A 25,976-nucleotide genomic window follows, 5' to 3' on the forward strand; every position below is an offset into this window, starting at 1 on the left:
ATAGCAAATGTTCCGTTTTTCCAAAAAGATTATTTGTGTAGGAGAAATCGCTCCGTTTTGTTCATCACGTTTGGCTAAGAAAAAACCCTGAAAATTCAGTCATCATAACGCAAACTTTTTTCCAAATTAACTCCATAATATCGACAGAAACATGGCAAACGTTGTTTAGAATCAATCCTCAAGGAGTTTTTCACATATCTATTCGATGATAAGTCACTTGTGGCAGTTTGGTTTTTCCTCTGTTCAAAATGGAACAATGCACGCACCTGGAGATTACGCAATAGTTTCGACGGAGGACACCGAGCGGACACCTGGTAAATGTAGTCTCTTATGGTCAATTTTCCAATGATATGCCTACAAATACGTCACAATGCTGCAAACACCTTGGGGAAAAGACAGAAAGTGTAGGCTCATTCCTTGCGCATTCACAGCCATATAAGTAGACATTGGAACACAGCGCCTCAAAAATCTGGCTCACTTCCTGTATGAAATTTCATCTTGGTTTCGCCTCTAGCATTAGTTCTGTGGCACTCACAGACAATATTCTTGCAGTTTTGGAAACATCAGAGTTTTCTTTCCAAAGCTGTCAATTATATGCATAGTCGAGCATCTTTTCGTGACAAAATATCTTGTTTAAAACGGGAACGTTTTTCATCCAAAAATGAAATACTGCCCCCAGAGGTTCAAGAGGTTAAAACTTATTATGGCTGAAATCCCGATCATGGGATCGATTTGACAACAACCAGTGACAGTTCAGGGCGCCAAATTCAAAGAACAGAAATCTCATAATTAAAATTCCTCAAACATACAAGTATTATAACACCATTTTAAAGATTAACTTGTTGTTAATCCCACCACAGTGTCCGATTTCAAAAAGGCTTTACGACGAAAGCATACCATACGATTATTTTAGGTCAGCACCTAGTCACAGAAAAACACAGCCATTTTTCCAGCCAAAGAGAGGAGTCACAAAAAGCAGAAATAGAGATCAAATTAATCACTAACCTTTGATCTTCATCAGATGACACTCATAGGACTTCATGTTACACAATACATGTACGTTTTGTTCGATAAAGTTCATATTTATATCCAGAAATCTCCGTTCACATTGGCACGTTATGTTCAGTAATGTTTTGCTTCCAAAACATCCGGTGATTTTACAGACCGCCACATCAATTTACAGAAATACTCATCATAAATGTTGATGAAAATACAAGTGTTATACATGGAAATTAAAGATATACTTCTCCTTAATGCAACCGCTGTGTCAGATTTTTTTATTTTATTATTTACGGTAAGAGCACACCATGCAATAATCTGAGTACAGCGCTCAGGCTCTAAAACAAGCCATACACATACCCTCCATGTTGTGGAGTCAACAGTCAGTCAACAAGTCAGAAATAGCATTATAAATATTCACTTACCTTTGATCTTCATCGGAATGCACTCCCAGGAATTCCAGTTCCACAATAAATGTTTGTTTTGTTCGATAAAGTCCATCATTTATGTCCAAATACCTCATTTTTGTTCACGCATTTAGTTCACGAATCCAAATTCACGAGGCGCAGGCACTTAGTCCAGACAAAAAGTCAAAACAGTTATATTACATTTTGTAGAAACATGTCAAACGATGTATAGAATCAATCTTTAGGATGTTTTTAACATAAATCTTCAATAATGTTTCAACCGGACAATTCCTTTGTCTTTAGAAATGAAAAGGAACGTAGCTCTCTCTCACGGCTGCGCGCATGATTTAGCTCATGGCATTCTGCCAGACCTCTTAGTCAAACAGCTCTTATTCGCTCCACCTTCACAGTAGAAGCCTTAGGAAGTGCAATCGGACCAAATTTACACTGTATCTTGGATAACCTACAAACCTCAGATTTCCCACTTCCTGGTTGGATTTTTTTGTCAGGTTTTTGCCTGCCATGTAAGTTCTCTTATACTCACAGACATCATTCAAACAGTTTTAGAAACTTCAGAGTGTTGTCTATCCAAATCTACTAATAATATGCATATCTTAGCTTCAGGGCCTGAGTAGCAGGCAATTTACTCCGGGCACCTTATTTATCCAAGCTACTCAATACTGCCACCCATCCATAAGAAGTTAAGACTTAGCCCCACCCATCTCTTTAACGATTCACATGTGAGGCCATGTGCTAAACAGAGTGAGTAGTGTAGTAAACAACCACAGATTTCAAGACTAAAAGTGGTAAAAGTAGTAGCCTACAATAAGGAAAAACTCCAGGTAAAAATACCCTTTATCTAGTCCTATATCCTATTCAGACTTTAGTGCAGATCATGTTGTTCTTCGCATCACCTTCTCACCTTCTGGTAAACACTCTCTGTATCAAATCAAATCTAAGTTGCAAAGGATACAGAAGGTGTAAACGGTACAGTGAAATGGTTACTTGCATAGTAGCAATATCAAAAACAATAAAAATATATTTTATAATTATTACCCAGACACACTTGTCTAAATTGATGAGTCATGTGAAAGAAATGCTATAACCACCCCCGAGCCAGTCACTATTGTCTAGACATGTAATAATAATAATAATAATAATACACATGTCCATGAAATACAATAGATGGCCGTAATCACCCCCAGACACATCTGGCTAACTTTTGTTTAGACGTGAAGCTAGCTACCTAAACAATGAACCAGTATAATCCCAACTCATACTACTACCACCAATACAAACTGTTTGTCATAGCACGAGTAGTATGAATCTGCAGGTAGCTAAAGCTAACCAACTAGGTTCAATGTTAGCTAGCTAGCTAACATTAGGCTATAACTAGCAATGAAAATGGATTTCTGATTCTGGTAATATTACTACACAGATCATACACGTAACATTAGCTAGCGAGCCAGCAGTATTACGCTTTAACTTGCAATGAAAATTACTTTCTGACTAAATTAGAAACGTATAATATCTGAAAATGTAGCTAGACTCTTAACCATGTACATGGATGAATGCTTCACGGCAGACTGGAACCTTTTAACACCGGTTTGTTTGTAGCTACATCTTGTTTGGCCAGCATTGTGTCAAGTCACTCGGTTCACACTGACCGTGGCGTGTGCAGAAAGTATCTCACCGCAACTTTTTCAAACTGATCTGTCGATACCGCCTGCTAAATTCAGTGCTTCAATTTTGTTGAGAAAAGTAGCAAAACTTTTGTAGTTCTGGATAGGTAACGTTTTATTTTAGGCTCATCATTTAACAATTGTACTCGTATTTTCCACGTTTGTTATTAAGGCACATGAAAGTTCACATGTTCCAGAAGGCATTTCTGCCAAAAAACTTATTTTGATCAATATGTTTTTAAAAAATTACAATTTTCTTTTTAAAGACCTTCAAATGCCTCTCCTGTGAAATAGTGTCATGTGACATGCGGCTAGCTTTCCTGAAACGGGTCACATTTGACTGGGTCATTAAAGTGTCCCTCTGGTCCTTTCATGTACTGCTATTGTTTTACAGATATAGGTTTAAGTAGCCTCTAGAGACTGATCTATTGTCAGTTATTAGTTTCCTCCTCTTCATGTTGAAGGTTAGGGTCTTGGGGAAGGTAAACTGATCCTATATCTGTCCCTAAGGGGCTATGTCTACCTGGAACGTTGTTTCAGGAATTCGATAAATTGTCCGATTGACACTGATCTAAGGTCAGTTTTAAGTTTCCCCTCTGTCATCGACCCTCGTTAGGGCTCTGGGGTGAAGTTTTCCCCTGGGTATCGATCTAGGATCAGCTAGAGGGGGGTGCAAAACTGACCCAAGATCGGCATTTAGGGGACATTTAAACTGATCCTAGGTGTGTCCTTAAGGGGAAACGTCTACATGGTTTGGTTTTCTAGTTAGATGCTGAACTGATCCTAGAGCTGTCCCTATGGGAGCCTCTGTTTGCATCCCAAATGGCACACTATTTCCTATGGGCCCTGGTCGAATGTATCGTCCCAGTGTCCAGGCTGGAATGTCTCAGTAAGGCTGTGCTTATGACCTGGTTGGCTGGCACCAGTGGCCTTTGGACTCGGTCTAAGTTATATCAACACTCAACAAATGATTGATAGATTGTTGTTTTTATATTCAGACTACTATGGTAGACTGTAGGCAGGTGTGCATTGCAGCGTAGGCATTCAATTGGACATTTGAGTAATTTAGTGTGAGCTCATATCCAGAGCAGTTTACAGTTCGGATTAGGATTAGTATTAGGCAGGAACCACACTGCACTTTTTATGTATATATATATATATATATATATATATATATCTAGGGCAGTGGTTCTCAAACCTCTCCCCGGGGAACCTCAGACGTTTCACTCTTCTGTTGTAGCCTTGAACTAGCTTACCTGATTCACCTAGTCGAGGGTATGATGGATAGTGGATCACTTGAGTCAGGTATGCTTGCTCTGAAATAGATCAAATACTTGGAAGGTGCTTGGGGGTCCCTGAGGAGATCTTTTGAGATCCACTATTCTATGGTACTGTATAACATTAGTAGGCTACAGTACAGGTAAGTAGTTACCCCATGAAGCCTAGTAGGCAGCTAGACAAAATACATGCATTGTTTTAATATCCAGGCTACTATAGCAACGGCACCCTATTCCCAATATAGTGCATTACTTTTGACCATTTACATTTACATTTAAGTCATTTAGCAGACGCTCTTATCCAGAGCGACTTACAAAGTGGTGCATTCACCTTATGACATCCAGTGGAACAGCCACTTTACAATAGTGCATCTAAATCTTTTAAGGGGGGGTGAGAAGGATTACTTTATCCTATCCTAGGTATTCCTTAAAGAGGTGGGGTTTCAGGTGTCTCCGGAAGGTGGTGATTGACTCCGCTGTCCTGGCGTCGTGAGGGAGTTTGTTCCACCATTGGGGGGCCAGAGCAGCGAACAGTTTTGACTGGGCTGAGCGGGAACTGTACTTCCTCAGTGGTAGGGAGGCGAGCAGGCCAGAGGTGGATGAACGCAGTGCCCTTGTTTGGGTGTAGGGCCTGATCAGAGCCTGGAGGTACTGAGGTGCCGTTCCCCTCACAGCTCCGTAGGCAAGCACCATGGTCTTGTAGCGGATGCGAGCTTCAACTGGAAGCCAGTGGAGAGAGCGGAGGAGCGGGGTGACGTGAGAGAACTTGGGAAGGTTGAACACCAGACGGGCTGCGGCGTTCTGGATGAGTTGTAGGGGTTTAATGGCACAGGCAGGGAGCCCAGCCAACAGCGAGTTGCAGTAATCCAGACGGGAGATGACAAGTGCCTGGATTAGGACCTGCGCCACTTCCTGTGTGAGGCAGGGTCGTACTCTGCGGATGTTGTAGAGCATGAACCTACAGGAACGGGCCACCGCCTTGATGTTAGTTGAGAACGACAGGGTGTTGTCCAGGATCACGCCAAGGTTCTTAGCGCTCTGGGAGGAGGACACAATGGAGTTGTCAACCGTGATGGCGAGATCATGGAACGGGCAGTCCTTCCCCGGGAGGAAGAGCAGCTCCGTCTTGCCGAGGTTCAGCTTGAGGTGGTGATCCGTCATCCACACTGATATGTCTGCCAGACATGCAGAGATGCGATTCGCCACCTGGTCATCAGAAGGGGGGAAAGGAGAAGATTAATTGTGTGTCGTCTGCATAGCAATGATAGGAGAGACCATGTGAGGTTATGACAGAGCCAAGTGACTTGGTGTATAGCGAGAATAGGAGAGGGCCTAGAACAGAGCCCTGGGGGACACCAGTGGTGAGAGCGCGTGGTGAGGAGACAGATTCTCGCCACGCCACCTGGTAGGAGCGACCTGTCAGGTAGGACGCAATCCCAGGGTCCATATATGGAGAGATTTCAGTGCCAACAGAAGTTTCATTTGAATTCCATCATTTAGAATTTCTATCCGTTAATTGCATTTGAATAGAATATTTTTGAATTCACGAATTGAACACATCCCTATGGGCTTTAGCTAAGTGGGATAACACAGTCTTGTGACATGCAGTAGATCCGGTTCACACCCAGTCACAAGAATAGGAAGTGGAAAAGCTATCCTAAGAAGAACCATGACAAGGCTATTCAATTATATTTTTATGGGGTCCACACGCCCTGCTAACGTATCCTGCGCGGCCTGTGGTCACCACAGAAGGGAACAGAGGACGTGTCCATGTTCCAGGGAGTCTTAGCTTTCGGGAATGGGGTCATAATAGCTTATAGCCCAAACCGTTCAAACTCTAGAGTGAAATTCATAAGAAGAACATGCGTTCAACATGCCACATTGGCTTCAGAAAACAGCCAGAAACCCCTCTGTCCGTACCGCTACTCTCTATCTGTTCTCCTCTACCTTTCCTGGCTGGCAAAGTATCAGGATGTTGTCTCTGTTTACCACAGAGAGCGTTTGATTTATTCTATCTGTTCTCCTCTACCTTTCCTGGCTGGCAAAGTATCTGGATGTTGTCTCTGTTTTTTAATCAGAATTTAGAGAACTGAATTTGAAAACGGAATCTGAATGTGTCTAAGTTGAATGGGTAACACTGAATTTATAGTTCGTAGACTTGATAATATACACAGACAACCAATGCAATATCTACCATATTGAAACTGAATATATACATATTGCATTTGAGTATTCAAATGCATAGAAATATAATTTTTGAATTGAATGCAATATTCATTCATTCCAGTTTCAAATCATTAAATACGAGTTAATACATTTAATTCAATGATTCAATTTGAGCATTACAAATGAAATAATATCGAATTCAACTACAATATCTAAATGCAAATTCAGATGTGTTGAATTCAAATACAGTTTCTTTTGGCACTGAAATCGCTCCATAGCAACAGAGCACTGAATAGGGTGTATTTGGGATGCAACCTAACAGCAGGCAGCATATAGGTACAGTGACCGTAGGCTAAATGGAGACACCACATGAAACACAGCAGCATATAGGTACAGTGACCGTAGGCTAAATGGAGACACCACATGAAACACAGCAGCATATAGGTACAGTGACCGGAGGCTAAATGGAGACACCACATGAAACACAGCAGCATATAGGTACAGTGACCGTAGGCTAAATGGAGACACCACATGAAACACAGCAGCATAGATACAGTGACCGTAGGCTAAATGGAGACACCACATGAAACACAGCAGCATAGATACAGTGACCGTAGGCTAAATGGAGACACCACATGAAACACAGCAGCATAGATACAGTGACCGTAGGCTAAATGGAGACACCACATGAAACACAGCAGCATAGGCTAAATGGAGACACCACATGAAACACAGCAGCATAGATACAGTGACCGTAGGCTAAATGGAGACACCACATGAAACACAGCAGCATATAGGTACAGTGACCGTAGGCTAAATGGAGACACCACATGAAACACAGCAGCATAGAAACAGTGACCGTAGGCTAAATGGAGACACCACATGAAACACAGCAGCATAGAAACAGTGACCGTAGGCTAAATGGAGACACCACATGAAACACAGCAGCATAGATACAGTGACCGTAGGCTAAATGGAGACACCACATGAAACACAGCAGCATAGGTACAGTGAAACGAGTTTGGTGACTCTGGATTGGCTAATGGCTACATAACATATATGATGTCAACACATCAGACTCTTCCACAGCTATAGCCTGTCTGAGTTTTCTACACACACACACACACACACACACACACACACACACACACACACACACACACACACACACACACACACACACACACACACACACACACACACACACACACACACACACACACACACAGACACACTTTGTTTCCTCATTCCTATGTGCCTTAGGTCAGCTCAGAAGCGTAGCATGATGTTGTTGTTCCTTAAGAACAGTTCTAAGGTCAGTGGTGACCTGTGTTGAGGTCAGGGTGGACTGATCCTTGATCTGTTCTTACCGCTGCTATTTCTCTTAACACCTCGGATTATCGTGTGTGTGTGTGTGTGTGTGTGTGTGTGTGTGTGTGTGTGTGTGTGTGTGTGTGTGTGTGTGTGTGTGTGTGTGTGTGTGTGTGTGTGTGTGTGTGTGTGTGTGTGTGTGTGTGTGTGTGTGTGTGTGTGTGTGTGTGTGTGTGTGTGTTTCCATTAGTAAAATGTGATGCCGGGATTTTGACCGGCAGCATTTTTAATTGACCGGACATTTGAAATCTGCATTGTAACCTGATCTGGGTGTCTACCCACGGTGCTCAGAATGACACAAATCACATTCAGATTATGGTTGTTCATCCTAACAGAGCATGAAACTCTTCTACACCTGCAGTGCTTGGGGTTTCAGGCTGGGTTTCTGTACAGCACTTTGAGATATCAGCTGATGTAAGTTATATAAATCCATTTGATTTGATGAAACTCGAGGATGCAATGACGCTCATCCTTCTTACTGAATTCTGATGGACACTTTGAAGATGTTAGAATAAAAGAAAACTTCAAAAAGCAATGAGGCTGATGCAACAGATCAGAACGTTTCACTTGTTGATAAAGAGCAATATGGAAGTCTTTATAAAATAAATAACTGCTTCTGCTTTTGTATGGTGGGATTTTGACTCGGCTACTTTGAAGCAAGGTGGGACATGCCTCATAATATGAAGTAAAACGTTCAGGTTTCAAACAACGAAGTATATGTTTTCAAAATGCATACTGCCTCCAACTCATTGCAAAGTGGTGGGTGACACACTGATAGCCTCCCTACCGTTGCTTATGCACTGGAACGGTGAACGGGAAACGTGCTTTAATTACCAGTTGACAAATACAAATAGTATCTCTTTTTAATTGTGGCCATCAAAACTGTTTTTAACACACAATTGTATTTAGGATAGTTGTGCAATGATTGGGCGTATAAAAGCATGTTTCACTCCAGCAGCAACAAGCTGTTTGAGGAGCAGCAGCAACAAGCTGTTTGAGGAGCAGCAGCAACAAGCTGTTTGAGGAGCAGCAGCAACAAGCTGTTTGAGGTGCAGCAGCAGCAACAAGTTGTTTGAGGTGCAGCAGCAGCAACAAGTTGTTTGAGGTGCAGCAGCAGCAACAAGCTGTTTGAGGTGCAGCAGCAGCAACAAGCTGTTTGAGGTGCAGCAGCAGCAACAAGCTGTTTGAGGTGCAGCAGCAGCAAGCTGTTTGAGGTGCAGCAAGCAACAAGCTGTTTGAGGTGCAGCAGCAGCAACAACAAGCTGTTTGAGGTGCAGCAGCAGCAACAACAAGCTGTTGGAGGTGCAGCAGCAGCAACAACAAGCTGTTGGAGGTGCAGCAGCAGCAACAACAAGCTGTTGGAGGTGCAGCAGCAGCAACAACAAGCAACAAGCTGTTGAGGTGCAAGCTGCAGCAACAAGGTGCAGCAGCAGCAACAAGCTGTTGAGGAGCAGCAGCAACAACAAGCTGTTTGAGCAGCAGCAACAAGCTGTTGGAGGAGCAGCAGCAGCAGCAGCAACAAGCTGTTGAGGAGTGCAACAAGCAGCAGCAGCAACAAGCTGTTTGAGGAGCAGCAGCAACAACAAGCTGTTTGAGGAGCAGCAGCAACAAGCTGTTTGAGGAGCAGCAGCAACAACAAGCTGTTTGAGGAGCAGCAGCAACAAGCTGTTTTGCAGCAGCAGAGGTGCAGCAGCAGCAACAAGCTGTTTTGGCAACAAGCTGTTTGAGCAGCAGCAACAAGCTGTTTGGTGCAGCAGCAGCAAGCAGCAGCAGCAACAAGCTGTTTGAGCAGCAGCAGAGCAGCAGCAGCAACAAGCTGTTTGAGCAGCAGCAACAAGCAGCAGCACAACAAGCTGTTTGAGGCAACAAGCAGCAGCAGCAACAAGCTGTTTGAGCAGCAGCAACAAGCTGCAGCAGCAGCAACAAGCTGTTTGAGCAGCAGCAGCAGCAGCAACAAGCTGTTTGAGGTGCAGCAGCAGCAACAAGCTGTTTGAGGTGCAGCAGCAGCAACAAGCTGTTTGCAGGTGAGGAGCAGCAGCAACAAGCAGCAACAAGCTGTTTGAGGTGCAGCAGCAGCAACAAGCTGTTTGAGCAGCAGCAGCAACAAGCTGTTTGAGGAGCAGCAGCAGCAACAAGCTGTTTGAGGTGCAGCAGCAGCAACAAGCTGTTTGAGGAGCAGCAGCAGCAACAAGCTGTTTGAGGTGCAGCAGCAGCAACAAGCTGTTTGAGGAGCAGCAGCAACAAGCTGTTTGAGGAGCAGCAGCAACAAGCTGTTTGAGGAGCAGCAGCAACAAGCTGTTTGAGGAGCAGCAGCAACAAGCTGTTTGAGGAGCAGCAGCAACAAGCAGCAACAACAAGCTGTTTGAGGAGCAGCAGCAGCAACAAGCTGTTTGAGGTGCAGCAGCAGCAACAAGCTGTTTGAGGTGCAGCAGCAGCAACAAGCTGTTTGAGGTGCAGCAGCAGCAACAAGCTGTTTGAGGTGCAGCAGCAGCAACAAGCTGTTTGAGGAGCAGCAGCAACAACAAGCTGTTTGAGGAGCAGCAGCTCTCCTGCTGTCGGACAGATTTTCTGCTCCAACTAGGTTCTGTGCCTGTTTGCTGTTTCGTGTGATTAAAAAGCGGCAATTTAATTCCACTAAATTATGCAAATGAACCTATAGACCGATAAGTATGACCTGTCAAATGTACTTCCATCAACTGGTATTTCCATTAATGAATTGGCAAAAAAACGTTATTTTGCAATAGGATTTTTTTTTTCCTCCCCAAAAATTGGTCGGCGGCAATTTAAATTTATCGGGTTTTCAGTTTTGTATTTTCCAAAAGCCAGCTATTACGGGCTAACGGAAACCTCGGTTTGTATGTTCATACATTCCCTTCTATACATTCCCTTCTATACATTCCCTTCTATACATCCCTTCTATACATTCCCTTCTATACATTCCCTTCTATACATTCCCTTCTATACATCCCTTCTATACATCCCTTCTATACATTCCATTCTATACATTCCCTTCTATACATTCCCTTCTATACATTCCCTTCTATACATTCCCTTCTATACATTCCCTTCTATACATTCCCTTCTATACATTCCCTTCTATACATTCCCTTCTATACATTCCCTTCTATACATTCCCTTCTATACATTCCCTTCTATACATTCCCTTCTATACATTCCCTTCTATACATCCTTCTATACATTCCCTTCTATACATTCCCTTCTATACATTCCCTTCTATACATTCCCTTCTATACATTCCCTTCTATACATTCCCTTCTATACATTCCCTTCTATACATTCCCTTCTATACATTCCCTTCTATACATCCCTTCTATACATCCCTTCTATACATTCCCTTCTATACATTCCCTTCTATACATTCCCTTCTATACATTCCCTTCTATACATTCCCTTCTATACATTCCCTTCTATACATTCCCTTCTATACATTCCTTCTATACATTCCCTTCTATACATTCCCTTCTATACATTCCTTCTATACATTCCTTCTATACATTCCCTTCTATACATTCCCTTCTATACATTCCCTTCTATACATTCCCTTCTATACATTCCTTCTATACATTCCCTTCTATACATTCCCTTCTATACATTCCCTTCTATACATCCCTTCTATACATCCCTTCTATACATTCCCTTCTATACATTCCCTTCTATACATTCCCTTCTATACATTCCCTTCTATACATTCCCTTCTATACATTCCCTTCTATACATCCCTTCTATACATCCCTTCTATACATTCCCTTCTATACATTCCCTTCTATACATCCCTTCTATACATTCCCTTCTATACATTCCCTTCTATACATTCCCTTCTATACATTCCATTCTTTTGTTTTATACATTCCGTGTTGTCTGTTAGTGGAGCACTGTGGGACAGCCTTATGGGTGGATCCCTACGAATCTTATCTACATCAGGGATACTGTATAAAACTTTAATAGGTCACCTATAATCACATAGCCACACTCTAGGGGCGGATCTCAATAGTCATAAAATATCCTTCTGTAGCTCAGTTGGTAGAGCATGGCGCTTGTAACGCCAGGGTAGTGGGTTCGATCCCCGGGACCACCCATACGTAGAATGTATGCACACATGACTGTAAGTCGCTTTGGATAAAAGCGTCTGCTAAATGGCATATATTATTATATTATTATCTCAAATGCCTCCCTCTCCTCTATACCAGGGCCATATATTAACATGTATAAACCAATCAGAAGTTTGGACACACCTACTCATTCTAGAGTTTTTCTTTATTTTTGACAATTTTCTACATTGTAGAATAATAGTGACAATATCAAAACTATGAAATAACACACATGGGATCATGTAGTAACTAAAAAAGTGTTTAACAAATCAAAATAGATTTGAGATTCTTCAAGTACCCTTTGCTTTGATGACAGCTTTGCACACTCTTGGCATTCTCTCAACCATCTTCATGAGGTAGTTACCTGGAATGCATTTAAATTAACAGGTGTGCCTTGTTAACAGTTCATTTGTCAAATGTATTTTCTTCTTAATGCGTTTGAGCCAGTCAGTTGTGTTATGACAAGGTAGGGGGTATACAGAAGATGGCCCTATTTGGTAAAGTCCATAAGCAAAGATAAATTATTGATTGACCTTCGTGTCTTGAAGTAATGATGGACTGTAGTTTCTCTTTGCTTATTTGACCTGTTCTTGCAATGAAATGGACTTGGTATTTTACAAAATAGGGCTATCTTCTGTATATATAGTGTTGATGTATTCACTATTATTCTACAATGTGGAAAATAGTCCAAATAAAGAAAAACCTATAGATGAGTAGGTGTGTCCCAACTTTTGACTGGTACTGTATATATGGCTGTGCTCTCTTCATTGCATCGTATCTATCTATATTTGGAGTGCTGTGTGAGCATTGAAAGGAGTCACCTAAGGACATAAGCTCTATGGGTGGGTCACAATAGTCTTCACCCTGTCTCTCCTCTCCTTCTTCTGGTCTGAAAACACAGGATTTGTAAATCAATGTGTAAAATCCAATCAGGTGTCTGCAAGATTCTAAAATGGATTAAACATAACAAATTCCTCTTCAATCTACACACAATACCCCATAATGACAAAGCGAAAAACAGGTTTTTATAATTTTTCACAAATGTAAAAAAACTAATTTAAAAAACAGAAATACCTTATTTAAATAAGTATTCAGACCCTTTGCTATGAGACTCGAAATTGAGCTCCGCTGCATCCTGTTTCCATTTATCGTAATTGAGATGTTTCTACAACTTGATTGGAGTCCACCTGTGGTAAATTCAATTGCTTGGACATGATTTGTAAAGGCACACACCTGTCTATATAAGGTCCCACAGTTGACAGTGCATGTCAGAGCAAAAACCAAGCCATGAGGTTGAAGGAATTGTCCATAGAGCTCAGAGACAATAATGTGTCTAGGAGCAGATCTGGGGAAGGGGACTGAAGCATTTCTGCAGCATTGAAGGTCCCCAAGACCACAGTGGCCTCCATTATTCTTAAATGGAAGAAGTTTGGAACAACCAAGACTCCTCCTAGAGCTGGTCGCCCGGCCAAACTGAGCAACCGGGGGAGAAGGGCCTTGGTCAGGGAGGTGACCAAGAACCCGATGGTCACTCTGACAGAGTTCCTCTGTGGAGATACAAGAACCTTCCAGAAGGTCAACCATCTCTCTCAATCAGGCCTTTATGGTAGAGTGGCCAGACAAGAAGCCACTCCTCAGTAAAAGCAACATGACAGCCTGCTTGGAGTTTGCCAAAAGGCACCTGAAGGACTCAGACCATGAGAAACAAGATTCTCTGGTCTGATTAATCCAAGATTGAACTCTTTGGCCTGAATGCCAAGTATCACGTCTGAAGGAAACCCGGCACCATCCCTACGGTGAAGCATGGTGGTGGCATGTAAATGGTGGTGGCATGTAAATGTAATGCTGTGGGGATGTTTTTCAGCGACAGGGACTGGGAGAAATGTCAGGATCGAGGGAAAGCTGAACGGAGCACAGTACAGAGAGATTCTTGATGAAAACCGGCTCCGGAGAACCCAGGACCTCAGACCGGGGCAAAGGTTCACCTTCCAACAAGACAACAAACCTAAGCACACAGCCAAGACAACTCCGGAGTGTCCTTGAAGGGCCCAGCCGGAGCAAGGACTTGAACCCGATCTAACATCTCTGGAGAGACTTGAAAATAGCTGTGCAGCGACTCTCCTCTTCTAACCTGACAGAGCTGGAGAGGATCTGCAGAGAAGAATGGGGAGAAACTCCCCAAATACAGTTGTGCCAAGCTTGTAGTGTCATACCCAAGAATACTCAAGGCTGTAATCGCTGCCAAAGGTGCTTCAACAAAGTACTGAGTAAAGTGTCTGAATACTTATAAATGTCATATTTCCGTTTATTTTTTATACATTTGCAAACATTTCTAAAAACCTATTTTGTTTTGTCGTTGTGGGGTATTGTGTGTAGATTGAAGAGGGGGGAAAACCATTTCATCAATTTTAGAATTAGGCTGTAACGTCACAAAATGTGAAAAAAAGTCCAGGGGTCTGAATACTTCCCGACTGCACTGTATATCTGGGAAACTGGCCCCAAGAGCATTGTTTATTGCTTAGATGACTTCTCTCACACATCTTGTTTAGACTATTGACCCCATGATGCCTTTCTCTCCCTGTCTCCTCTCCCCCTTTAGCGGTCCCAACAGTGAGCAGCGAGCACCGCGTCATGTGATTTGAAGTGTGTCTGTCGACCCTAAAGCCTTGACCTCTCACCCCTGACCCTGTGAGGTCACAGATGGTCCATATCTGGCCCGACCCAGGAGACTTCCTCCTCCATCCTGATCCTCAACATCAGTCAGTGAGCAGTGTGTTGTGTTCCGGCTGAACGCTCCAACGGCATCCTGACCACCTCCTAACACCACCCACCACCTTGGGCATGCCTCAGGTACACCACTGATCTCTGTATATTCTGTGTCGTACTAAGAGTCGTTTTTTAGCTGTTTCATTTGAGTGAAGGTGATACAATTGCTTTCCAACTTGAATATCGATATTAATTGACTGTCTAAATATCTTGTCCGGTAATAATACATGTACAACAGAGATTGTGATTCTGATTACAGACAATATATTTAGACGGATGTTCTATTCTGTTTGTAATGGTGCTCGTGAAAATGGTAGCTCAGCAGAGTAATGTGTGTCTGTGTGTGTGTCCTATAGCCGGGCATGAATGGGATGGAGCCTGCGTTTGGCGAGGCGTATGGGAGCCGTGGCTGTCTCCTCAGCCCCTACCCCCTGGCTGTCTCCCCTCTAGGGGGCAGGACCGAATATGACCAGGTAACTAACTCACTAACTGCTTGTAATTGCTTCTAAGGTCCAGGTGTCTGACACATGTGTTTATAATGTGTCAGTCTTGTCCTTGTATTCTGCTCTACTACCACACTGCCTGGACTGCATGTTATTACACTGACAGAACATGGTAATAACAGTGTTAACAGGCATACCTGTTGTTTATTATGGTGACGTCACCACAGAGCTGTAATGAACAAGACTCTATTTCTGTAACATAGATCAATGTAAAGTAACGACACATTCTAGCCATGTCAACAATGAACAATGCTCTTCTCCCTCCCTCCCTCCCATCCCTCCCTCCCATCCCTCTCTTCCTACTTCCTTACCTCAGAGTGTGCTCCTGATGCTGGGCTCTCCAGCGACGCCGCGGAAACGGCCCTTCGAGTTGCTAAGCGACCTGGTGGACGACGGGGGCTTCGGCGAGGAGCTACACGTGGAGCGCTGGGACGTGTCGGCGCTGGATGACATCACGCGCTACACCAAGCTGGGCCTCGGGGGGGAGCTGGCGAGCACCGAGGACGCCGTGCTGATGGGCCGTTGGAGCGGGACCCGGGAGGAAGAGGAGGAGGAGAGGAGGAAGAGGAAGGCACAGGCCATAGCTCAGCAGCAGACATCACATGTAACCACGATGATGGTAACGCATCTCCACGGAAACGGCATCACAATGACCCCCGACCCCTGTCTAGGCCACGCCCAGAGAGGCAGGGTGGTCAGAGAGCAGGTGGGACTTGATGTTACCATGGCGATCGAAAGGGTGACAGAAAAAGGAGGACAGGATGGGGGGATGAGGGTTCCTACGGTGGAAGTGTACCAGGTGGCAGAGGAGGAGGAGGAGGTTGCCGCAGCTGTGTTGGCAGCGGCGGAAGTTGTTGCCGCGGTGACTGAGACGTCTGGGATTCTTCCGGGGGGGTCAGTGTTGGAACACAACTACTCTCTGACCCAGGGGGGGGATAGACCCTCGCCCTCCAGCCCCAGCTCTGAGACAGAGACAGAAGAGGAGGTAGAGGGGCAGGAGGAGGGAGAGAGGGAGGAGGAGGAGAGGGAAGAGGTATTGTTGGAGGAGGAGGAAGAAGAGGAGGAGGAGGAGGAAGGGGAGGACGGAGCAGGGGATGAGACTGCGGTGGAAGCAGAACTGTCCAGCTCGTCAGAAACAGAATTTGGTGAGTTCTGGATTCTGGAGTTCTGGAGTTTTTGATGTCATCTGGAATGTCTCAGAGCTTTGATATGACCTATTAGGTCATAGCTATGTCACTTTTTCTACTCTATTTTCTTCTGCGTATCTTCTGTCATTCCTGCAAATTTGAAATGTTTTGTTTGAGCCAATCTCAGCCATTTGATATCAGACAAGACAGTAACTGAATTGTGTTCATGAAACATCACTCTACCTTGTTTTGGTGGCTATTGTTGTGTGTGTGTGTGTGTGTGTGTGTGTGTGTGTGTGTGTGTGTGTGTGTGTGTGTGTGTGTGTGTGTGTGTGTGTGTGTGTGTGTGTGTGTGTGTGTGTGTGTGTGTGTGTGTGTGTGTGTGTGTGTGTGTGTGTGTGTGTGTGTGTGTGTGTTTATCTGGTGGAGTGTGTGTGTGTGTGTGTTTATCTGGTGGAGTGTGTGTGTGTGTGTGTTTATCTGGTGGAGTGTGTGTGTGTGTGTGTTTATCTGGTGGAGTGTGTGTGTGTGTGTGTTTATCTGGTGGAGTGTGTGTGTGTGTGTGTTTATCTGGTGGAGTGTGTGTGTGTGTGTGTGTTTATCTGGTGGAGTGTGTGTGTGTGTGTGTGTTTATCTGGCGGAGTGCGTGTGTGTGTGTTTATCTGGCGGAGTGCGTGTGTGTGTGTTTCTCTGGCGGAGTGCGTGCGTGTGTGTGTGTTTATCTGGCGGAGTGCGTGCGTGTGTGTGTGTTTATCTGGCGGAGTGCGTGCGTGTGTGTGTGTTTATCTGGCGGAGTGCGTGCGTGTGTGTGTGTTTATCTGGCGGAGTGCGTGTGTGTGTGTGTTTGTCTGGCGGTGTGTGTGTGTGTGTGTGTGTGTTTGTCTGGCGGTGAGTGTGTGTGTGTGTGTTTGCCTGGCGGTGAGTGTGTGTGTTTGTCTGGCGTGTGTGTGTGTGTGTGTGTGTGTGTTTGTCTGGCGTGTGTGTGTGTGTTTGTCTGGCGGTGTGTGTGTGTGTTTGTCTGGCGGTGAGTGTGTGTGTGTGTGTGTTTGTCTGGCGGTGTGTGTGTGTGTTTGTCTGGCGGTGAGTGTGTGTGTGTGTGTGTTTGTGTGTGTGTGTGTGTGTGTGTGTGTGTGTGTGTGTGTGTGTGTGTGTGTGTGTGTGTGTGTGTGTTTGTCTGGCGGTGAGTGTGTGTGTGTGTTTGTCTGGCGGTGAGTGTGTGTGTGTGTGTGTGTGTGTGTTTGTCTGGCGGTGAGTGTGTGTTTGTCTGGCGGTGAGTGTGTGTGTGTGTGTGTGTTTGTCTGGCGGAGTGTGTGTGTGTGTTTGTCGGAGTGTTTGTCGGAGTGTGTGTTTGTCTGGCGGAGTGTGTGTGTGTCTGGCTCACAGGAGGTTGGTGGCACCTTAATTGGGGAGGACAGACTGGTGGTAAAGGCTGGAGCAGAATCGGTGGAATGGTCCCATAGATCAAACATGGTTTCCATTTTCTCCGTTCCAGACATTGTTATGATCCGTCCTCCCCAGCAGCCTCCACTGGTCTGGCTGTGTATGTGAGAGCGAGAGTGAGCGGTATGTGTGCCTGGTCTGTGGTGTGTGTGTGTCTTCGTCCGGTGGTGTGTATATGTGTGTCTGTCTGTGTTACTCCCTCTATAAGTCAAGGTGTTTGAGACAGACTGGATGACCCTGGTCCCCCCCCCCCCCCCCCCCCCACACACACACACCACTGTTACATCACTAGCTACATAACCAAGCAGTGAAGGCTCTCAGTCTGAGTCAGACAGCCTCCAGTTGAAAGCCAGGGGGTGAAGCACAGTTTACAGGGAACAGGGACATGAGTGCTGACTGCAGGAATGTTGAGAGCACTGGAGTGGATTATGTATTGGGAAAGAACCTGCTGCCTATGCAGATCTTCTTATTGGTGTGTGTGGGTTTATTATTATAGAGGAGCATTTAGTTGTGTGTGTGCGCGCATATGTTAACATATTTTTCTATTGTGTGTGTCTACGTGTGTCTACGTGTGTCTACGTGTGTCCACGTGTGTGTCTGTGTATCATCTCTGACGTCCCTGTCCCTCTCCAGAGGTGGAACCAGAGCAGGGGGGTGGTCCAGGGGAACGGCCCCAGAAGAGAAGGTGTTTCTGGGAGTACCGCCACGCTCACGCACGGGACTCTGGGAGACAGAAGAAGACTGGAGGGGAGGTCCGATGGTCCCTCTCCTGGAGCTCTAGCACCCTACCTAGTACCCTATACCGCAGAGAGGGTAAGCACACTAGCACCCTACCTAGTACCCTATACCGCAGAGAGGGTAAGCACACTAGCACCCTACCTAGTACCCTATACCGCAGAGAGGGTAAGCACACTAGCACCCTACCTAGTACCCTATACCTCAGAGAGGGTAAGCACACTAGCACCCTACCTAGTACCCTATACCGCAGAGAGGGTAAGCACACTAGCACCCTACCTAGTACCCTATACCGCAGAGAGGGTAAGCACACTAGCACCCTACCTAGTACCCTATACCACAGAGACTGTAAGCACACTAGCAACCTACCTAGTACCCTATACCGCAGAGAGGGTAAGCACGCTAGCACCCTACCTAGTACCCTATACCGCAGAGAGGGTAAGCACGCTAGCACCCTACCTAGTACCCTATACCGCAGAGAGGGTAAGCACACTAGAACTACTTAGCACACATCTTGTAAACTACCTAGTACACTACCTAGAGAGGGTAGGCACCCTGCCTCGTCCCTTCTTCTCCCTCTGCGGTCATTATAATGAACTTATTGTGAGTGCTTAGTGCTGCTGGTTCGTAACTCATCCCTCTCTCCTCAGGAAAGAAAGGAAGGCGCAAAGCGAGGAAGACTGACGCCAGCGACCTGACCCCTAACCCTGTGAAGCTCACAAACATCGGCGAACAGCTGCAGAAACTCAACGCCACCATAGATGGGATGGGTCCCGTTAACGACCTGCCAGTTGTGGCCAGGGCACGCTCACGCAAAGAGAAGAACAAACTAGCTTCCCGGTACGGAGGGAGGGAGGGAGGTGTATTCGTTGTTAGGCCCACAGAACAACACCATCTCTATCTATCTATCTAATCTGATGGAGTGTGTCCTGACAGTACTTGTGTGTTCACAGGGCCTGTCGGTTGAAGAAGAAAGCGCAACACGAAGCCAACAAGATCAAGCTGTGGGGACTCAACCAGGAGTACGGTTAGTACCAACATGGCAACCCTAACCCTGCTCTCCCTTTTCTTCCCCTTCCAAACCTGGCAACCCTAACCCTCCTCTCCCTTTCCTTCCTTTATAAAACCTGGCAACCCTAACCCTCCTCTCCCTTTCCTTCCTCTATAAAACCTGGCAACCCTAACCCTCCTCTCCCTTTCCTTCCTCTATAAAACCTGGCAACCCTAACCCTCCTCTCCCTTTCCTTCCTCTATAAAACCTGGCAACCAAGGCCTCCTTTCCCTTTCCTTCCTTTCAAAACCTGGCAACCCTAACCCTCCTCTCCCTTTCCTTCCTCTATAAAACCTGGCAACCCTAACCCTCCTCTCCCTTTCCTTCCTCTATAAAACCTGGCAACCAAGGCCTCCTTTCCCTTTCCTTCCCCTATCGAAACCTTGTCACTGACTACTACCAATGTGCTATGGTGAGAATGATAAGAGATCTCTCAATAAATAACTAAATACATTCCAAAGGGTAGGTTAAACAGCACAAATTAAATTAAATGTATCATCAATGAGACTATTAAGGCCTATACAGCATTTGCAAAGTCATCAACAGCTATTGTTTCAATTCAACCTTGGGTTCAACTAAAAATAGACAATTCAAGCTAGGGTTCAACTAAAAATAGACAATTCAACCTTGGGTTCAACTAAAAATAGACTATTCAAGCTAGGGTTCAACTAAAAATAGACAATTCAAGCTAGGGTTCAACTAAAAATAGACAATCAAATCAAATAAAATTTTATTTGTCACATACACATAGGTAGCAGATGTTAATGCGAGTGTAGCGAAATGCTTGTGCTTCTAGTTCCGACAATGCAGTGATAACCAACAAGTAATCTAACTAACAATTCCAAAACTACTGTCTTATACACAGTGTAAGGGGATAAGGAATATGTACATAAGGATATATGAATGAGTGATGGTACAGAGCAGCATACAGTAGATGGTATCGAGTACAGTATATACATATGAGATGAGTATGTAGACAAAGTAAACAAATTGGCATAGTTAGTGGCTAGTGATACATGTATTACATAAGGATGCAGTCGATGATGTAGAGTACTGTATATACGTATGCATATGAGATGAATAATGTAAGGTAAGTACATTATATTAGGTAGCATTGTTTAAAGTGGCTAGTGATATATTTACATAATTTACCATCAATTCCCATTATTAAAGTGGCTGGAGTTGGGTCAGTGTCAATGACAGTGTGTTGGCAGCAGCCACTCAATGTTAGTGGTGGCTGTTTAACAGTCTGATGGCCTTGAGATAGAAGCTGTTTTTCAGTCTCTCGGTCCCAGCTTTGATGCACCAGTACTGACCTCGCCTTCTGGATGATAGCGGGGTGAACAGGCAGTGGTTCGGGTGGTTGATGTCCTTGATGATCTTTATGGCCTTCCTGTAACATCGGGTGGTGTAGGTGTCCTGGAGGGCAGGCAGTTTGCCCCCGGTGATGCGTTGTGCAGACCTCACTACCCTCTGGAGAGCCTTACGGTTGAGGGCGGAGCAGTTGCCGTACCAGGCGGTGATACAGCCCGCCAGGATGCTCTCGATTGTGCATCTGTAGAAGTTTGTGAGTGCTTTTGGTGACAAGCCGAATTGAAATTCAACCTAGGGTTCAACTAAAAATAGACAATTCAAGCTTTGTTTGATTTCAATTTTATCTCCAAGTTAATTATTAATTATGTTGGATTCACGTCTCCATCGCAACCAAAAATCTAAGTTAAATAATGCACTTTACATCAAGTTTGATTTGATTTAGTCCTATTCTTTAACTTTGATTCTTGGTTGAGATTGAGACGTGAATCCAACACACAAATGATTAATTTGTAGACAAACTGGAATTAAAGCCAGACTCAGTCAGTGGCAAAGAAATCTACCTCTCAACACAATTCAATATCACTTTTAGAAAGCCTTTTAACTGATCGACAAGTTAACAAATACTATGTTGGAATCACATATCCAACTAATCCAAAAATAAACGTTTTTTAAGCCAGTGGCTCGGGTTAAACTATCCAAGCATTCGATATCCTTTAAGTGTTGATATTTGGCTGTGTTATTACAATTCAATACTAGTTCTGTAAGACCGTAAACAGCCTGAAGTTAAGGCTGTCTGACAAAGTAATGTAGTAGTATTTATTCAGCCTTTAAAGGAGTAACACATCCATGGCCACATGTTGAGGTTCGCCTACAGTAACTATACATGTCTTCTCATGTCCTCATAGAAAGCACTCAGGTCTACGGAGATGTTCACAATGACTACAGTAACTATACATGTCTTCTCATGTCCTCATAGAAAGCACTCAGGTCTACGGAGATGTTCACAATGACTACAGTAACTATACATGTCTTCTCATGTCCTCATAGAAAGCACTCAGGTCTACGGAGATGTTCACAATGACTACAGTAACTATACATGTCTTCTCGTGTCCTCATAGAAAGCACTCAGGTCTACGGAGATGTTCACAATGACTACAGTAACTATCCATGTCTTCTCGTGTCCTCATAGAAAGCACTCAGGTCTACGGAGATGTTCACAATGACTACAGTAACTATACATGTCTTCTCGTGTCCTCGTAGAAAGCACTCAGGTCTACGGAGATGTTCACAATGACTACAGTAACTATCCATGTCTTCTCGTGTCCTCGTAGAAAGCACTCAGGTCTACGGAGATGTTCACAATGACTACAGTAACTATCCATGTCTTCTCGTGTCCTCGTAGAAAGCACTCAGGTCTACGGAGATGTTCACAATGACTACAGTAACTATACATGTCTTCTCGTGTCCTCGTAGAAAGCACGCAGGTCTGCGGAGATGTTCACAATTACTATAATAATCTGAACAGAGTCTCAAACAGCGTTGGTCACTTGCACCGTCTGTAATCCAGAGGTCACTTGCACCGTCTGTAATCCAGAGGTCACTTGCACCGTCTGTAATCCAGAGGTCACTTGCACCGTCTGTAATCCAGAGGTCACTTGCACCGTCTGTAATCCAGAGGTCACTTGCACCGTCTGTAATCCAGAGGTCACCACCGTCTGTAATCCAGAGGTCACTTGCACCGTCTGTAATCCAGAGGTCACTTGCACCGTCTGTAATCCAGAGGTCACTTGCACCGTCTGTAATCCAGAGGTCACTTGCACCGTCTGTAATCCAGAGGTCACTCTGTAATCCAGAGGTCACTTGCACCGTCTGTAATCCAGAGGTCACTTGCACCGTCTGTAATCCAGAGGTCACTTGCACCGTCTGTAATCCAGAGGTCACTTGCACCGTCTGTAATCCAGAGGTCACTTGCACCGTCTGTAATCCAGGTCATTTGGTTGTGCTGTCAGATAGTGATATAACACGTTCATTTCTGACTATGTATTCCCACTTCAACTGTGTTGTGCGTTTTAAATGGTTGAGAAGTGCAGTGAAACACATTTAGACATCTTAACCAAAACATGGGACGTTGTTTTCCCACTGGGATTAGTCTTTTAGGAGGTTGGTTGAAAGCATAGTGATAACACTGGGATTAGTCTTTTAGGCGGTTGGTTGAAAGCATAGTGCTTACACTGGGATTAGTCTTTTAGGAGGTTGGTTGAAAGCATAGTGATTACACTGGGATTAGTCTTTTAGGAGGTTGGTTGAAAGCATAGTGATTACACTGGGATTAGTCTTTTAGGAGGTTGGTTGAAAGCATAGTGATTACACTGGGATTAGTCTTTTAGGAGGTTGGTTGAAAGCATAGTGATTACACTGGGATTAGTCTTTTAGGAGGTTGGTTTTTACTGGGGAGGTTGGTTGAAAGCATAGTGATTACACTGGGATTAGTCTTTTAGGAGGTTGGTTGAAAGCATAGTGATTACACTGGGATTAGTCTTTTAGGAGGTTGGTTGAAAGCATAGTGATAACACTGGGATTAGTCTTTTAGGAGGTTGGTTGAAAGCATAGTGATTACACTGGGATTAGTCTTTTAGGAGGTTGGTTGAAAGCATAGTGATAACACTGGGATTAGTCTTTTAGGAGGTTGGTTGAAAGCATAGTGATTACACTGGGATTAGTCTTTTAGGCGGTTGGTTGAAAGCATAGTGATTACACTGGGATTAGTCTTTTAGGAGGTTGGTTGAAAGCATAGTGATTACACTGGGATTAGTCTTTTAGGAGGTTGGTTGAAAGCATAGTGATAACACTGGGATTAGTCTTTTAGGAGGTTGGTTGAAAGCATAGTGATAACACTGGGATTAGTCTTTTAGGAGGTTGGTTGAAAGCACTGGGATTAGTCTTTTAGGAGGTTGGTTGAAAGCATAGTGATACACTGGGATTAGTCTTTTAGGAGGTTGGTTGAAAGCATAGTGATTACACTGGGATTAGTCTTTTAGGAGGTTGGTTGAAAAAGCATAGTTGATAACACTGGGATTAGTCTTTTAGGAGGTTGGTTGAAAGCATAGTGATTACACTGGGATTAGTCTTTTAGGAGGTTGGTTGGTTGAACTGGGATTAGTCTTTTAGGAGGTTGGTTGAAAGCATAGTGATTACACTGGGATTAGTCTTTTAGGAGGTTGGTTGAAAGCATAGTGATTACACTGGGATTAGTCTTTTAGGAGGTTGGTTGAAAGCATAGTGATAACACTGGGATTAGTCTTTTAGGAGGTTGGTTGAAAGCATAGTGATTGGGGTTGAAAGCATAGTGATTACACTGGGATTAGTCTTTTGTCTTTTAGGAGGTTGGTTGAAAGCATAGTGATTACACTGGGATTTGTCTTTTAGGAGGTTGGTTGAAAGCATAGTGATTACACTGGGATTAGTCTTTTAGGAGGTTGGTTGAAAGCATAGTGATTACACTGGGATTAGTCTTTTAGGAGGTTGGTTGAAAGCATAGTGATAACACTGGGATTTGTCTTTTAGGAGGTTGGTTGAAAGCATAGTGATAACACTGGGATTTGTCTTTTAGGAGGTTGGTTGAAAGCATAGTGATAACACTGGGATTTGTCTTTTAGGAGGTTGGTTGAAAGCATGGTGATAACACTGGGATTTGTCTTTTAGGCGGTTGGTTGAAAGCATAGTGATAACACTGGGATTTGTCTTTTAGGAGGTTGGTTGAAAGCATAGTGATAACACTGGGATTTGTCTTTTAGGAGGTTGGTTGAAAGCATAGTGATAACACTGGGATTTGTCTTTTAGGAGGTTGGTTGAAAGCATAGTGATAACACTGGGATTTGTCTTTTAGGAGGTTGGTTGAAAGCATAGTGATAACACTGGGATTTGTCTTTTAGGATTTGTCTTTTAGGAGGTTGGTTGAAAGCATAGTGATAACACTGGGATTTGTCTTTTAGGAGGTTGGTTGAAAGCATGGTGATAACACTGGGATTTGTCTTTTAGGCGGTTGGTTGAAAGCATGGTGATAACACTGGGATTTGTCTTTTAGGCGGTTGGTTGAAAGCATGGTGATAACACTGGGTTTTGTCTTTTAGGGGGTTGGTTGACAGCATAGTGATAACACTGGGATTTCCACTACTTCTGGCTGTCTTTTTGAGTGGGAAGATGAAGTTTGAAATCTGATTGAACAACATCTCAACCAAGGGTGAAAGTAGAATCCATTTCTTCCCGGTACGGGACCTGCTTCCCTTCCAAGGTCTCCTTTACTAGGCTGTCCGCGCTCATCCACTCACAACGTATTACCTCCCAGCAGCGCTCGTACAACAATCCCTTCCAAGGTCTCCTTTACTAGGCTGTCCGCGCTCATCCACACACAACGTATTACCTCCCAGCAGCGCTCGTACAACAATCCCTTCCAAGGCGTATTACCTCCCAGCAGCGCTCGTACAACAATCCCTTCCAAGGTCTCCTTTACTAGGCTGTCCGCGCTCATCCACTCACAACGTATTACCTCCCAGCAGCGCTCGTACAACAATCCCTTCCAAGGTCTCCTTTACTAGGCTGTCCGCTCATCCACTCACAACGCTCATCCACTCACAACGCTCATCCACTCACACACCTCCTCCCAGCAGCAGTACAACAATCCCTTCCAAGGCTCGTCATCCAACAATCCCTTCCAAGGTCTCCTTTACTAGGCTGTCCGCGCTTATCCACTCATCCACTCACAACGTCTCCTTTACTAGGCTGTCCGCGCTCATCCACACACCTACCCCCAGCAGCGCTCGTACAACAATCCCTTCCAAGGTCTCCTTTACTAGGCTGTCCGCGCTCATCCACTCACAACGTATTACCTCCCAGCAGCGCTCCTACAACAATCCCTTCCAAGGTCTCCTTTACTAGGCTGTCCGCGCTCATCCACACACAACGTATTACCTCCTAGCAGCGGGGAATGGAAAGAGACGTCTGTTACACGAAACACCAAGAAGTGTAAAGA

The 25,976-nt window shown here is 44.4% G+C and overlaps 1 protein-coding gene across 8 annotated transcripts in view; it reads left to right on the forward strand.

The window, feature by feature from the left end:
• Window positions 1-25,976, forward strand: part of LOC124018277 (CREB3 regulatory factor-like) — a 39,849-nt gene that overhangs the window by 3,939 nt on the left and 9,934 nt on the right. For all 8 annotated transcript variants that reach the window (XM_046333545.1, XM_046333552.1, XM_046333544.1 and 5 more), the window contains 6 exons: window positions 14,611-14,861; window positions 15,134-15,250; window positions 15,597-16,425; window positions 18,481-18,660; window positions 19,233-19,422; window positions 19,536-19,609. In XM_046333545.1, the coding sequence (XP_046189501.1) occupies window positions 14,853-14,861; window positions 15,134-15,250; window positions 15,597-16,425; window positions 18,481-18,660; window positions 19,233-19,422; window positions 19,536-19,609 (1,399 nt within the window). In that variant the 5' untranslated portion in view covers window positions 14,611-14,852. The remainder of the gene's footprint in view (window positions 1-14,610; window positions 14,862-15,133; window positions 15,251-15,596; window positions 16,426-18,480; window positions 18,661-19,232; window positions 19,423-19,535; window positions 19,610-25,976) is intronic.

The sequence above is a fragment of the Oncorhynchus gorbuscha genome, unplaced genomic scaffold, assembly GCF_021184085.1.
Source record: "Oncorhynchus gorbuscha isolate QuinsamMale2020 ecotype Even-year unplaced genomic scaffold, OgorEven_v1.0 Un_scaffold_460, whole genome shotgun sequence".
NCBI lineage: Eukaryota > Metazoa > Chordata > Actinopteri > Salmoniformes > Salmonidae > Oncorhynchus > Oncorhynchus gorbuscha.